The 16,306-nt window shown below is 46.9% G+C and overlaps 1 protein-coding gene across 1 annotated transcript in view; it reads left to right on the top strand.

Moving 5' to 3' along the window:
• The window catches only part of PTPRQ (protein tyrosine phosphatase receptor type Q), a 1,452,710-nt gene that overhangs the window by 448,004 nt on the left and 988,400 nt on the right, over positions 1-16,306 (top strand). Inside the window, exons 19-21 of the mRNA XM_086919596.1 lie at positions 6,333-6,493; positions 7,293-7,404; positions 8,177-8,403. Of these exons, the coding sequence (XP_086775722.1) occupies positions 6,333-6,493; positions 7,293-7,404; positions 8,177-8,403 (500 nt within the window). The remainder of the gene's footprint in view (positions 1-6,332; positions 6,494-7,292; positions 7,405-8,176; positions 8,404-16,306) is intronic.

Genomic DNA, 16,306 nt, shown 5'->3' on the forward strand with positions numbered 1-16,306 from the left:
TTTGCGGGAAAGCCCCAGTTACTCAGCTTCCGTCATAACCTGACCCTACTGACACTGTCAAATGCTTTTATATAATCAATGAAGCATGCATAAAGGGATCGTTTATTACTGATGGTCTTAAGGACTTACAAGGCAGGGCCCACAATGTTTTTGACGGTTCTGACATTTTTTATGGAACCCTGCTGAATCCAGGGAATTAAGCTTGCCCGCATAGCCCACTCCTGTAGATCCTTCAAAATCAATGAAACAAAGAATGTAGCATCCACATCAACTAGGCTATCAGCCTGTAGTTCTCTGGGTCACCTCTGCGCCCTTTTTTGGGGATGGGGACTATGTGGGCCCCCAGCCACGATGGTGGTACCAAACTAATTAGTAATTGTAGACCTGATGGAAGTGGCCAACTAGGGTCACCCGGGTCACTCTCGACCTCCTCATACCTTATAAACTATGAAGAGTCAATGACGTAGTAGAGAATACAAGAAAACTAGTTTATTAATAAAGTACACTGCAGTGGAGTCCAGTCTGACCAGCCTCCTATCATGGCTGACGAAGGACTGACTTTGCCCAGAATAAAGGGAATAATTATACATTTGAGCATCAGCACAAGACACACCCACCCAGTAACTTTCTACAGAGAGCAGCAAAGAACATAGGGGCACACAGAGATGAGCTAAAGTCTAATACAGGGCACACACTATCTCTCTGGCGAGGTCATACAGTCTGTGAATAGTGGGGGCACCCTCTATCTCAAAGGAAGGTATGCGTTAACAAGCAACGTACTCATGCTTCAGTGAGACCTAACCTTTGAGATGCAAATGCATCTCAGCAGCTTTCTGCTGAGGCAAGCAACATGAGACAAAAACGTGATCTTAGTTACAGAACAAGAACAAGATAAAGATGGCGCCATGAATGCTAACTTACACAACACAGAATCAAATTTGAGCATAGCAAAGGGAGCCTTTTGATTCAGTGCATTATGTAAATAACATTTCAAATCTTACAGACCTGGCATCATTGGCTTGGGCTTCCCCTGTTTTTTTGGCTTTGCCTCCGTTTTTTTTTTGCTGTGTGTTTGACTTTGTTTTGCTGGTCTAGATGCTTTGGACACTTTGCACACAGTGCCAAAGTGCAAGTGCTCCCTTTGTAAATTGTTGTTATGGATTAGTGATTCAATGATTGGCATATTTGATTTACTAGTCAGTCCCTAGTACAGTGCACTGTGTGTGCCCAGGGCCTGTAAATCAAATGCTGCTAGTGGGCCTGCAGCACTGATTGTGTCACCCACATAAGCAGTCTGTAAATGTAACTCAGGCCTGCCATTGCAGAGCCTGTATGCAGTCTGGTACTGCCATGTCGACCTGGCAAGTGCACCCACTTGCCAGGCCCTAACCTTCCCTTTTCTTACATATGTGTCACCCTTAAGGTAGGGCTAAGGTTCCCCTGTGGGCAGGGTGCAGTGTATGTAAAAGGTAGGACATGCCCTGGTGTGTATGGCATGACCTGATAGTGAAATACTGCCAATTTCGTTTTTCTCTATTGTAAGGCTATCTGTCCCCATAGGATAGAATGGGGCGTTTGCTTATAACATAAGCATAACTGCCCATGGGAGCAAGATAGGAAAATAAAGCTTGGTATTCCTGAACTCATCTTTTAGTGAGGGTGATTTTTACGTTCTGGGTTTGAAAATACCAATTTTAGAACGTAGGTATTTTCTTGCCTAACCATCCAGTGTGGCTCTTCTAGGTTGTGTATTAACTGTCTGGCTTTGGTGTGACAGGGCCTGGGGATGTGCATTCTATTCAGACAGCCACATGGAGGGTTGAAGTGTGTCCTGCCTTTCCAGGGTGAGTCTGGCTGAGCTGAAAAGACCTGGGCTGCATTCAGAGTAGGGGGAGGAGAGTTCTTTCACACCTGAAGGGGCCTGGTCTGCCAAGGACAATGCTTTCTCCCACTCCTGCCATAAGCAGCACCAGTGAGGACAGAACTGGTTTTGGCTGGGCACAAACATGCTCTGCCTCCTGAGAGCAAAGGATTTTGTATTATAAAAAGAGGGTCCCAGAACCAAGACTTTTAGATCACTTCTGGTAAATCAAGAGAATCCTTTGCCAAGGAGAAGAGCCGGGGAAACTGATGAGGAAAACTGCCCCTGTGCTGTTTGCTGCCTGAGATTGGCCTGCAGTGGCTACTTTCTGCCAAGGAAAGGGAAAAGGACTTTGCTGTTTGCTGTGTCCCCTCTTGCGGAAGATCTCCGAGGGCTTGTAGAAGAGCTTGCCTCCTGTTCTGAAGTCTCAGGGACACAGAGACTTCCCCCCCAGCTCCCCTGAACTTCATTGCTTGGAGTTCTGACCTGCCAAGAGGTACCTGTAGCTGTTCTGGGCCTCTGGAGTTTGTTTTGGCTGTGGGAGCTGGAAAAGCAACACACCAACGAGAAGCATCCAACCTGTTTCCGACGCATCGTCGTCGTGCAGCAAAAGAAACCTATGCAGCGCCTGCCCGTGGCTCAAAAAAATCTCTGTACGCTGCATCAAGGGCACTGGATTCAGAGGTCCGAGATTACCACACCGATTCCGACGCAAGTCCAGCTCTGCGGCTGCAAGAACCCACGCATCGTCCCGAAAAATTGCATCGCAGCGAGGCACCAGGTCTGTCGCATCATTGGGGGATGCAGTAAGAAACCAATGCATCAACTCCCCACGCAGTATGAAACCTCATTCATCACCTCCTCTCCAGTAAGGAACCGACGCATCACCTTCCCTGCGCAGCAATAAGGAACCTATGCTTCACCTCCCCCGGAGCAAAAAAACTACGTATCACCTTCACTGAGTGTAAGGAACCAAGGCATCACCTTCCCTGCAACCCTTTTTGTTTGTGGGCGCGACGCATCCAAGGCACTTTGCGTGAAAAGGAGCAAAGAACCGACGTATCACCTTCACTGAGTGTAAGGAACCAAGGCATCACCTTTCCTGCAACCCTTTTTGTTTGTGCGCGCGACGCATCCAAGGCACTTTGTGTGAAAAGTGTTGTATCTGCAATTTGCTTTGAACTGAACTATTTCTACCATTTGAAAGTCATATTTTGATTACTGTATTGTGGATTTTTGTCATTTTGGTCTTGTTTGGTTTAGATAAAGATTACCTATTTTTCTAAACTTGTGTGGTGCCCATTTGTAGAATTTTGACTATATTACTGTACAGTGGCGGTTTTACCATTAGGGCGTTTGGGCGTTGCCCCACCTATAATTATCAGGCAATTTATTCGAGCGGCGCGTTAGTAAAAGTTTTATAAATTAACGCGCCGCTCGAATAAATTGCCCGATAATTATTGCCCTGCGGCCGTGGTGTGTGTCATGGACTTGGACAGTATGCACTGTCTGACACTGGGTGGCGCTGGACTGACTCTGTGCCGGCACAGTGCGCACTCACTGCGCATGTGGTGTTTGCCCGGCAGGGCTTCTTTAACTAGATAACTATGTGGTTTTAAAAAAAACCACCGATTAGGGGTTTGCCTGCCTAATGCAACGTACCCCATTGCTCAAAAAACGAACGACGTTTTTTTAATGCTCAGCCCAATCCTGATGCTACTTTCTTTAGAGAGCAGCTCTCCTCTAAAGAGAGCAGCATCAGGATTGGCTACTACTGTCCCTCGTCATCGGCAAGTTGGCAGCCATCAGTCTAGGCGCCAACGGGACCCCAGAGCAGAGATGGTGCGGACCCGGTCAAGTGAAGACAAGGTAAGTTTTTTATTTTATTTATCCCCACCCCCCTGTGAGCGAGCCGTGACTGATCTATTGTGGTTGGTGTCTTAGAAGTGATGGGACAGTCTTCAAAAACATGTATATGTCCTCGAGGTACGCACTCAAACTAAAGCAGATGTCGCGATCAAATGAGTGTTATGTAACAGAAAATGGTCGAACTTTGTAAACTATATAGCCTGGGGTTCGCATCTGTAATGGTCCTGGAACTAAATTATATATCTCTGTCCAGCAGAATGCAAACAAGCTGTTATTTGTGCAACGCGGTAATGAGTCGATGCGCCATGCACTTTGGTCCTTTTGAAATATAAGCTTGTGACCCTGCTGTCTCCAATTTATTGCCCATAAATGTATACGAAACCCTGGGGATACTGTCTGCACGCGACTGCGTCTGGCAGAATCATCGCCATGTATTCATTCCCCTGTCCTCTTTGACCTTGAGTTTTCTCACTGAAGAAGCAGGGAGAAATGTACGATTCACAAAAAGAGTATTAGGGCATATCCATTTGTTACGATTAATCAGGCAACGAGTAAAGCAGCATTTCACGTGCAGCTGGGTTTCTCTGGATGTGAGGAGCTTTGGTGACTGGCGCGGAGCCCCCTAAAGGGTATGGTGACCTCATGGGTAGGAGCAGAGCAAAAAAAAACCTCTGGGGCCGAGAGAGAGCCAGTAGAAGTCTCTGGGGGGCAGGCAGTGCACGTCTCATGGGGCACGCACAGTATTATTCTATGGGGCAGGTACACATCTCCGGAAGCAGAGCAGTACTCTCGAGTGATAGGAGCATGTCACCACTTTGAAAATCTACCAGCCGCCACTGAATAGTACAGAACTTTTCGCCCCACCACTTTGAAAATCCACCAGCCGCCACTGTTACTGTATGTGTTCACAGATGCTTTACACACTGCCTCTGAGATAAGCCTGTCAGCTCGGGCCAAGCTACCAAGGGGGTGAGCAGGGGTTATTTTAGTATCCCCCTTACCCTAACTAGGAAAAAGGGTCCCTACTTGGACTAAGATACCGGCCTCTGCCAACTAGAGACTCCCTTTTCTAACAGTAGTATATTGTTAAAGATGCTGCTCATTGCACTGCTCTAGAAAAGTGGCTCAGATTTAAAGATTGCTGTGGGCAGGCTATTAAGCCCAGGGGTTCCATTACTTCTCGGTTTTGTAAATTGCAGCTTGAGTACTATGGCACGGCAAGCACAGGACCCATATCATGGCATGCCAGTTGCGCTAATGGGAATCTAAGTGAGAAATATGAAAGAGGGATTAGTGGCAGGCTTGAATTGGTAACATCCACTGGCAATTACTCTGGACTGCAGTCCATTTTTTGTCACTTCAGACAAAGTCCTATTGGTCATGCAACAATAGCAGCAGTCCAGACAAAATGCTAGGCCATGTCCCCTTTAAATTGGGACAAAAGAAACTGGATGGCCATGCTGCTTCTGAATGGGAACAAAAGCAACTTTATATTTGTTAAAACATTATTGTGTCTTATCAGTGAGGTGCAGCTGGAGTACTTTGTTACAGCAAGCATATCACCCACATATGTCTGAACATACCCATCAAACGTATGGCGCCACCTTGAGAACTACAGAGCAGTAATCAGAGGAATCATTGATTAATATCAGCCATTGGCAATTATTCTGAGCCTCATTTCAATATTTTTCACTCACTCTGCAACTTCAGCGATAGACAAACGTAATGCAAATCAGCCTTGGTCCTGCAACAGTAGGAGCAGTTCACCCCCAACTGCTCAGTATATGCTGAGCTAGCAACCCTGAAGAAGGAGCAACGGAACACTTCTCCGACCCTTGCCTACGTGCTCTTTCCTTCATGCCCATATTAGACTGTAATATGTTTTTCTGGCGGATGAATACACCAGGTCGAGCAGTTTTAATTCTGTGTAATAGATGGCCTTATGGTCTTGGTATTGTGTTTGGTTGAAGCCAGATACTGTGGGTTTACACATGCCTAACTCTTAATTCAACAAGTGACTTTTTTGTTTTTTCTACCTTTAACATTATTATCATATGCTTCTTCCAGCAATTGCACTACCACTTTTGAATCATGTAAATAGTCGACTGGCATTACTCAGTGTTCCGAAAAATGAATGTGCTTTAAAAATAGTTCCATATTAATTTGCTAATTCACATGCACCTTTTGCTCAGGTTATAATGTAGACGTAGTTACATGCGTGTTGACACTTAGTGTGGGTTATGCCAATGGAAGTCGAGCTGAAAAATTGGCGAGTGCTGCAGTGGGATGGGCAATCCTGCCCAGTCCAAAAAATCTAGCATTAAAAATACTCCCCACAAGCCTGGTGAGCTGGGAGTCTGTCTTTTTTACCAACAAGCGCAGTAAGTATGCTGAACTTTGAAGTGAGATGGGGATTTTAAAGTAAATGGTTATTTTTTCTCGCTAAGAGGTTTCTAGAATAGGTTGTACTTGGGATTGTGCGATGAATGCAGTGCGCGTGTTGCTTATTATGTACTTTGACCAGCCCTACTCGGACATTGGAATAGTAACTGTTGACTAAGAAAGACTTTATTCAACTTGTGTTGCGTTTCTTCATGAATAGAACCCGAAGAGCCCATGGGACTGCGAGCCTTCAATGTTTCATCACATTCCTTTTCCCTGCGCTGGAGACGGCCGCGCGGACGGGTGGAAAGATATCGGGTGGAGCTCGCTCCGCGCCACGGCTTTGTTGCTGTCAGAGAGCTGGGAGGTGGGGAGTATCAGGTAAGGCTCTCATTAGAGTGCGAGGATGGTCAGCTTTTGTTTACTCGCCGAGCGCTGATGGGAACATTCTTTGCAACACCAACCAGCCATGACGCCCCCTGCTCCGGCCCTTTTATTAAATATCGGTGGAAAATCAAACCGCGTCCGCCATATTTGTCAGGGCAAACTTCACCATGTGGGGTGCATTACCTTAGCGACAGGTAGGGAGCTTTTCTCGAAGCCTGCCCTGCACCTCTAGCTGGTCATCCGAGGGCTCATAAATAGTTTAACAAAGGAAGGGCAGCGCCGTTGAGTAATACAGGCTCATTAATTGTGCACTTGCCAGGCAGCCGTGCACCTAAATCATTAATGCGGGCAACATTCCCCGGCGAAGCCATCAAAAAGAAAAAAGGAACATTTTACTTCCACGCACCAAAAAAGTATAATCATGGTTACTTCTTGCATTCTCCTGCTCTCGCTTCTGTGGGGGACTCCAGAGACGCAGGTAATGTATCAAAGGATGTTTGTGGGGAAGGGCTTTTTTGGGAGAATAAGCCCTGTTTAGGGAACTTGTGTTTGCTTTTCGCATGCTGCCTTGTGTCCCTCTGTCTGGCTTGCTTGTCTTCTGCGAAGCATGTACTGCCTGCGGCTAGGATCGCGGAATGCACCTGCCTAGTCAAGTAAAGTCTGCCCCGCTGGCCTGTCTTGTGTTTGAGGTGTTTTGCTGTTGAATATGCATGATACAAGTCACCTATGACTGCCTTAAAAGTGACCATATAAACAAGCAGAAAAGTTAAAGGCTGTGTGTTTGGCTTTTCAGGCGGATGTCTCCGGCACGATTCCAGGCGCCAGCTACACCGTTACCGTGTCTTCGGTGTCAGCATCAGTGTACAGTTCGCCTGTCAGCAAGTCAATCACCACCAATGAAACGAGTGAGTTTCTACCGATTTAAGGACTTGGCCGCACTTCCAAATCTGATTTGTTCCCCCAAGGCCAGGCTACTGTGGGGGTGCATGAGCCCGAACTGTTCATTCAGAGCCCCCTGCAACCTGAGGCATAGGCGCGCGCATTCAGTGAGATCAGTTCTTAGCCGTAACCTTCTGGCTGCGAGAAACGTAGGGAAGTATTCGTTGTTTTTCCCTAAGAAGCACGGGCAGTCTCTCCTGACAGAGAGAGAGATTAAATGGGTGCCCCCCCCCTTACCCCAGGCGAGCCCTGCCGTCCCGGGGAAGCGCCGTCCATCCTTAGTGCTTTATTTCTGCACTAGTGTCCCGTACCGTGCCAGTAACTCACTCTGTTTGTATCCTACCGCGAGCACTTGTGATGTTAGATTGAATATGCAGAACATAATGATACTGGCACGTTTTGCACCGCACCCTCTTTCAGAGATAATATGAACAAATACTGTGCCCTGGGATCTAAAACCCTCTGCTTTTGAAGTTTGATGTATTGCATTTTCCACATTCTTATCATAGTATGTTCTTGGAATTTGGAAAGCGCATCTTTGTAGCGCAGCAGTTGAAGAAAACCCGTTTTCGGTAGCATTATAAACTTTTAGGTAGCCCATGCTGGCAATGCGTTGTAGTATAGAAGGTTTTATGTTTATTTAGTATATATATATTTATATATATATATATATTTTACAAAAATGAAAATGCACAACCTCACGGGCCGCTGAGGATAGAGTTTCCTTTTATTTTCCAGTTCCTGGCGCACCGACGTCCCTTGGAGGGGAGCGAGTTGGTTCCGCAGGAATTCTTCTGTCCTGGTCTATTCCTAAAAATACCAATGGAAGGATTGTATCCTATGCTGTCAAATTCAAAGAGGTCTGCCCCTGGCTGCAGACGGTGTACACTCAACTCACGGTCCCTCCAGACAACTTAGAAGTTATTCTCACAAACCTCAACCCTGGAACAACATATGAGATTAAAGTAAGATCATGTTTGCCTTTTCTTTTACTTTACGTTAAAAGTTTTGTTTATCGCATGGTCTGGGTTGGTGGTCTGGCTGAAGCTTGCCATCCATTTATTAAGGTAAGGTTTTTGGGGCGCATCAAGTGCCCCCTCATGGTTATTTCAGAGCTCAAGGCCAAATTCAGATAGCGGTAGGTACAGTTGAGTGAGTGAGGGGAAGCCCCTGCCTGATGTTTTGCAATCACTGGCCCTTGAGGGATAAAGCTTAAAGATTTCTGGACGTCCATTTTCAGGCCTGTCCTGTACAGTTTCTATTTGATTCCTCCTGATGTCTGGGTTCAGTGAGTTCCACAGATTGGATCCATACCCTGCCTCCAGGGTTAGGGTGTGAATAAATGCTCCCTATATGATGTGGTTGACAGCAGTAGAATTGCCCATTGATAAGCAGGCCTTTGGAATTAACTCGTTGTCCATGTCTGCCATGGCTGAATGCTAGCCTTGCGCACAAAGTACTTCAGCTATTGATGAACAGAATTGAATGCTTAATTTTAGGCTACAGCAAACCTCATCTCTTACAACAAAGAAGGCTTTAATTATATTTAAGGTTTACAAAATACTGAAAGTTTTACAATCCCAAAACCTTAAAGAGTGCCTGCTCAAGTCTCTAGCAAGCAAGCAACCTGCTCAACAGGGGCTGCTGGTAGGCCCCACATTCTTTCCTACAGGCAGCTAACAGCTTACTGGTGTGACTGATTGGGTTATCATTCAACAGCCCTCTGTCGCTGAGTTTGAATATCCTTAGCATTTTGCACGGCATCTCAAAGGTTACTAAAGGCAACTTGCATTTCATGCCTCTCTCAATCAATGTAAAAAGACAAAATTTGGTTTCCAGGAAAATCACTGTAAATGGATAGATTGCAAGTCAAAAGATGCAAAAAATTATTGTATTGCTACAAAACCACTTAATATAAGAGATATTTCAAGGAATGGGCAGTTGTTTAGAAAAATAGTAGAAGAATTAGGTCAAGGAAATTAAAATTATCTTTTCCATTTGTGAAGCTCAATTATACTTATTCTTCTGATCTTGGGAGGAGGAAAGTCTGAGTAGGGCCTGCTGGGATTCAAATATGTGACATGAATATCTCTGTTGAGCTTAACTATCACACATAGAGCCCGATTACAAGTTTGGTGGTCTTGGAGCAGGCCACCACGCCATCACCCCGCTCCAAGACCACCACACCTGTATGCAGACTTCCTGCCATATATTTTGAGTAGAATCCTGGTGGGTGGTCCTGCGGCAGTGGTCCCAAAGTGGTGCCTTTTGAAGGCTTATATGTGAGCCTTAAAAATGCAGCACCATGGGACCACCACAGCGCATTCCAGCACGTCATTGACTGTGAAGTCCATGCTGTGCTGGAACTGGGGGTGCACATAGGCAGGGGGGCACATCACATTCCCCCCTGCATGCACCCCCATGCACAGAGGCTACAGGAGGCCATGTAGGGCCCCCTTTGTTTCCGCACTTCTGCACTTTTCATTGCGGGCTCACTGCCATGAAAACTGTGGTGGTGCGGGAACTCGCTATATGCTTGGCGTTTCCACAGAGACACTGGCAAACATATTGCGGGCCTCAGACAACTGCAAGACTGCAAGGAATGATGGATCCCTGGTGGTAGCAGTGGTCCTATTGAAGAACCGTTTTTACCCACTTACTGGGTTTCGGCGGCTGGGGAACCACCCAAGTCTTCCATACCCTCCTTATATAGAAAAAGGAGACACAGGAGTCTTCGTCTGCAGGAGGGACCGAGTTTTATTCGAATAGCCCGGGCTATGGAACAGAGTCCCAAGCTTGTCGGAGACAAGACAGAGGAGGCTGCTGCTTCACTCTGCAGCTTACAGGTCTTATATACACATTTCCCACCTTAAGAAACCAGTTTGGGTGGGGGTCGGGCGCCCCCGAGTCAAAATGCAGTTACACCATTCTTTGTTCAGGCAGGACGCGGACTGCACAGATGGTATAAAGGATTACGGACAGGTTTTGCAAAACAGGATATGTACGTGAGAGAACAGACATATCTTGAACAACAGGATATGTGAAAGAAACAAGTTCTGGGATGGTTGCATGACCAAGTCTTGCGAAACAGCATGGATGTGTGCATGAATTCAGTCCGAGGGTGGTGAGGCCAATTCTGTGTTCCCTTTTTCAAAATTAGCTCAACTACAAGGAGCAGGAAGGGCTGGGTGGTCGTGACAGTTAGAATTTCATCAGACATCAGCAGAAACAACCAGGAGGGTTGTGCAGAGGTGTTTGACACAAAAATGCTATGCAAAAAATAATGGAGTCCTGACAAAAAATAAATGCCGACAAGAAAGACACTTTTCCTCAGACCCTCCTTTTGCCATTGAGTGGCAAACACCATAGGAAACGTCAATATTCATGAGATCATCTGTTTTTTGTTGGGGCATCATCTTCATATTGGAGTCGTGAATGTTAGAGCGTTGAGGCTTGAGAGCCTGAACACATGTTGCACAGAGCATTGGCAGGCACTGAATGCATAAACAGCAGGAGACTAGGGCAGCCACTCTCAAGGCAAGGAAGATGAGGACTCTCCATCCCCATTGGGAAAGGAGGCCCCAGATCCAGCCTGTGAGGGACCAGTTGCCTTCATCCTGATGAATTTCAGAGGAAAGGTGATGCAGACGTTGGATGGCATCATATACTGTGGGTGCGTGATCTGGAATATACACACAGCAGCTGGAGCCAATCAATTTACACACACCACCACGATCAGCAAGGATGATGTCAAGGACCATACGATTTTGCAGTGTTACAAGGCGGTTTGCCTGCACCTCTGCAGTGATGTTGGAGAGGGCACCAGCTGTTTCTGTGATGGTGGCTTCAAGGACCCTGGTCAGTCCTCGTATAGCCCGACTGTTTGCCATGGGGCCCCAGAATGGGAGGAAACCCTTAAAGAAGTCCCCGGCTTCCTGGCCTACTATATCCTCAGCCGATATGACATCCCTACATGAGCGGCGCAAAGGGCCCTTCATCAACCGGTGGTAACCTTCATGGGTAGAATACGTTGATGGAAGGAGGAAGGCCAGATAGCAGGTACCAGACCAGTTACGGGGGAGCCAAGTGTAGGTTGCTGTGCCACAGACAAAATAAGTTTTGGGGGACGCCACCAACTTTGGAGGAGATGTAGAGTTTAAAGTTTTAATGATGTCACAGATACTAGTATCAACTTTCTTAGTTCCCAAGCCATGGATGCAGACACGGCCTCGCACATTTAAAAAATTCAGAGTGTTTCGTACATCAGGTAGTAGCCTTCTGGCTCGAAATTTGGTAAATGTCTAGAAGTTGAGTTAAATACCACCATCTCACCGAGTTCATCTGTTGGTAATAGCAATGTTGATGAGCCGGTTGGGCAAAAAGGGGTGTTGGTATTGCCAGACCTGTTTCGCCAGAAGCCATCTCAAAATGTTCCAAGGACAGAATTGGCAGTACCATTGATAGTATAGGCCTCCTGCATTAACATCCACCATGCAAGACAGGACCCAGAAATGGAAAAAGGATAAGGAAAGAATGGGGCAGGTTGTGTCATAGCATGCAGCATCAGTCCACACACCCAACAGTTGGAAGTATTTATGATCAACTGATGATGATGTAACATCTGGACAAAGGTGTTATTGAAAAATTCAGCACGGTGGGGTAATTCGTGGGCGGGTAACGTGAAATACTGATGCTCTGCAGGAGTAGGGGTAGGAGTTGGTGGGGTAACAGGATAGTAGATCAGTAACATCCAACCGATGATAGACAAGATGATTGAGACAAACAGTGTCACCACGGGGGCCACGAAGCACTTGCCATGTAGGAGACTGACATATCGTTTCTGCACTTGGGTGTATTGGACGACTGCCATTGTACTAAGCCATTATACGCCAGCACCCCCTTGGTGGTTGCTTCACTGGATGTAGGTGCCAAGAGCCCTAGGGGGCGTACCTTAGTCTGACATACCAGCACCGCTCTTAGCCGGGAGATCACAGCCCTACAGCCTGTAAGTACCTGAGCGAAGTCAAGGGCAAGCCTTCCTTCTGGAACGCAAGTTATATCGGGTATAGGCATGAGCGGATTTTGCGGATTGGCAATCCGCGAATTTGCGGATTTGCAAACTCGCAATCCGCAAAATCCGCGAATTCCCGCGAATTTGCGGATTTTTTTTTTTTTGTGTTCGCCCGTGTTTCTGCCATTTCGCGAGGGTTTTTACAATTTCGCAATTTGCGAACTTACCTGTCGGGTCGCAAGTTTTGCGAACTTGTTGTTTCTACGTGTCCAACCTGTTTGGGACACTCTTCCTCATCACTGCCACTCTCTGTCACCACTGCCACTCTCTGACTACTCATGCCACCCTCTGGCCCACCCATGCCACCCTCTGTTTCATCACCACACCCTCTGGTTGTCCAGTGTACATTATTTTCGGCAAAGCAAAGCACACCTTCCCTGCCTCAAGTGACCTGAATTAATTTGGGGCTGATTAATGTGTCACAGAATATTTTTTTAGCTGGCACCTGCTTCCTTAGTGCGCCCTGATTAGTGATCTTTTGCACTTGCTAAGTGCTTTCATTGTTGCAAAATTAGTTACAACACCTGCCCTGCCCCAACTGACAATAATGAATTAGGGGCTGATTAATGGATTTTAACTTCCAGCCTGGCTCCTGCTTGTCTCCCTTAGCTGTAATTCAGGACCTTTGTGGCATATGTGTAACTATTCTGAGGTTCAGAGCAGGGTCACATAATAGTTGCAACTGGCAACTGAACTCTGGAGGGGCCCCTCAGGAAGCACTACAGGAAATTGCTACTAATGATGTGCCTGAACTTTTGAACCTGGTAAGTAGTTACTTTCAGTTTTGCTTAGATCGTATTTCTGCAATTTCGCACTTATTCGCGGGGCGCGAACTCACGCGAACAGTGCGAGCAGTGCGAGCAAAATCCGCTGCTCGCGGATTTGCGGATTTTGCAGGAAATTCGCAAATCTCGCGGATTGCGGATTTCCCGAAAATCCGCAAAATCCGCGAGCGGAACGGATTTTCCGCCCATGCCTAATCGGGTAGAAGTAGGATCAGTATGGTCAGGGAATATTTGTTCCTGATGCTGAGCAGAGTGAGGGGAGTGTTCCAACTTTCCCTTTAGTATACTATCAGTCTCTGCTTCCATAGATGTGAAATGTAATCTTGCGTCGCTGAATGCAACAAACGTTGGAACTATTTCTGTCTCTGAGTCTCCTCGTCCTTCTCTCACCCACTGATCATAGGGGAGAGGCAGATGCACTCGTCTGCAGTGCATCGCGTGGATCCAGTTCTTCCGGCCTTCAACTTTCACGGCAGTGCAGGTGGCCAGTAACACCTGACGGGGCTGTGTCCAGCGGGGCTCGAGGCTCTTAGTACCTTGAAAGTTGCGAATAAGAACCCAGTTGCCAGGTTGGATAATGTGTCCTGGGCCCTCGCTTTTGTCAAGTATGGCCTCATGCACCTGGTGGTAAAGAGTACGAAAGGTGTTGGTCAAACTGTACCGATAATCAGTCAACACAGGGTATTCAACATCAGACAGTTTCTAGGGCCGTGGAAAACCCCACACATTGGCAGGCCTCCCGAACACAATTTCATGAGGAGATAGTCCTATCCTGGTATGGGCCGTTGTCCTGACAGACAGCAGAGCCAGGGGCAGAGCATCAACCCAAGTGACACCTGTCTCGGCTACAATCTTGGCCATTTTAGTCTTTAGGATGCCATTGTACACTTCCACTAGACCTGCTGACTGGGGTGGTTAGCTGCATGAAATTTTTGTTTCACACCCAATGCTGAACAGACATACTCCATTATTTGAGCCGTGAAGTGTGTCGCATTGTCACTCCAGACCAAATGGGGCAAACCAAATTGTGGGAAGTATTCCTTCTATAGTACTTTGGCAGTAGTGATAGCGGTGCAGTCTTTGACAGGGTAGGCCTCCACCCATCGGCTGTAGGTACAGAACACCACCAGGACGTATTTTAAATTGTTACATCTGTCCATCTGGATATAATCCATCTGGAGGGCTTCAAAAGGAAAGGTAGGAGCGGAGAATCCTCCTTCACGGGTCACTGTACCTTTTCCCGGGTTGTACATAAGGCAAATCATGCATGTTTTGCCCATCCTCTCAGCATATGCTGGTATCTTTGAATTACACCAGTTGGGTTCCAGCAACGTACATATCCCTTTAGCGCTAATGTGAGCAGGGCCATGGGCCATCGTTACTATCAGTAGCACATGACTGTCGGTCGACATCCATTGTCTCTCCATAGTGATACGGGCCCAACAACCATCTATTTCCTTTACCGCTAAATGCTCCGTCCACATCCTCAGCTCCTCAGGGGTAGCATGGGACTGAATATCGACCACACTCTGTACTGTATCTTCAACCATGCCCCCCTCTGCCACCCACCTGGCGGGACCTCCCACATACATTCCTTCCTTTTTCTTAAGAGCGGTCTGTCTGGTCAGCCAGGGCATTGCCTTTTCCAACATCATCCGTCACTTTATTATGCGCTTTACATTTTATAATAGTTACCTTTCTGGGAAATGTCAGGGAGTCTAATAATCTGTGGGTTAAGGGCCATGTTGAATTTTCGTCCCATGTGAAGTAAGGAAATTCCTTTCTTTCCACAGTCTCCCAAAGTTGTGAGCCACCCCAAAGGCATACTGACTGTCAGTGTGGATATTAACCATTATTCCTTTGCTTAACTCACAGGCTCTAGTGAGGGCCACAAATTATGCAGCCTGAGCAGAACACTGCGGAATCTGAACTGTTTCTACTACTTGCTCCAATGTCGTGAGGGCGTAGGTGGCTGATGTGTTACCATCTGGCCCTCTGAGACCTGATCCGTCCACATACAGTGTACCTTCTGTGTCTGCTATCGGGTATCCTGTAAGTCAACCCGTTCCTTTGTCTCCTCCTCTGTCCTCAATATACAGTCATGTGGATATAAACAAGCATCCTGAGTGTCCAGTGGGAGTAAGGTGTCGGGATTCAGTACAGTGCATCTCTTGATGTTATTGTGGCTGGAAAAGAGTGTCAATTCATATCCTGTGAGTCGTGCACTAGTGAGGTACTGTGTCTTGGTGTTATTAAGGAGGGTATCCACAGAATGGGGAACCATCAGAGTCAAGGGGGAGTTCATGACGATCCCCGCACTCTGACGGACCATGAGTGCGGCCGCAGCTGTCGCCCGTAGGCATCCTGGGAGAGCCCTCGCAACAGGATCTAAGGTAGCTGAAAAATAGACACATGGCCGATGGTGACCTCCGAATATCTGGGTCAAGACAGCGTATGCACAGCCGTCTGTCTCATGTACAAAATTTTTTTTTGTTATAATCAGGAGTACCTAGGACTGGAGTAGTACACAGAGCTATTTTTAAATCCTGGAAGACCTGCGTATGCTTTCTAGTCCATGGAAAGGATATGTCTTTAGTGGTGAGGGCAAGAAGAGGTTTGACCATGGCCGAAAAATTGGAAATCTACAGTCTCTAGTATACGGGTAGACCTATGAAGGCTCGCACCTGCTTTTGTGTCCGTGGGGCCGCCATAGCATTGATAACGGCTACACGATCAGTGGTGAGCTGCCTTCCCTCCTTCGAGAGGAGATGACCTAAATAGGTTACCTTCTCTTGACAAAACTGAAGCTTTTTTAATGAGACCTTGTGGTTATGGAGGGCAAGGTGGCGTAACAAACAGAGAGTAGCCTCTTTATATGTTGGGGCGGAATTTTCAGTAATGAGGAGGTCATCAACATACTTCAGCAGTGTGGAATTATCAGGGAGTTCCAAGGAATCTAGTTAACTTTTAAGAGCTTGACTATAGATACTGGGGCTCTCGGTAAAGCCTTGA

Source organism: Lissotriton vulgaris, chromosome 1_1, assembly GCF_964263255.1.
Source record: "Lissotriton vulgaris chromosome 1_1, aLisVul1.2, whole genome shotgun sequence".
Lineage (NCBI taxonomy): Eukaryota > Metazoa > Chordata > Amphibia > Caudata > Salamandridae > Lissotriton > Lissotriton vulgaris.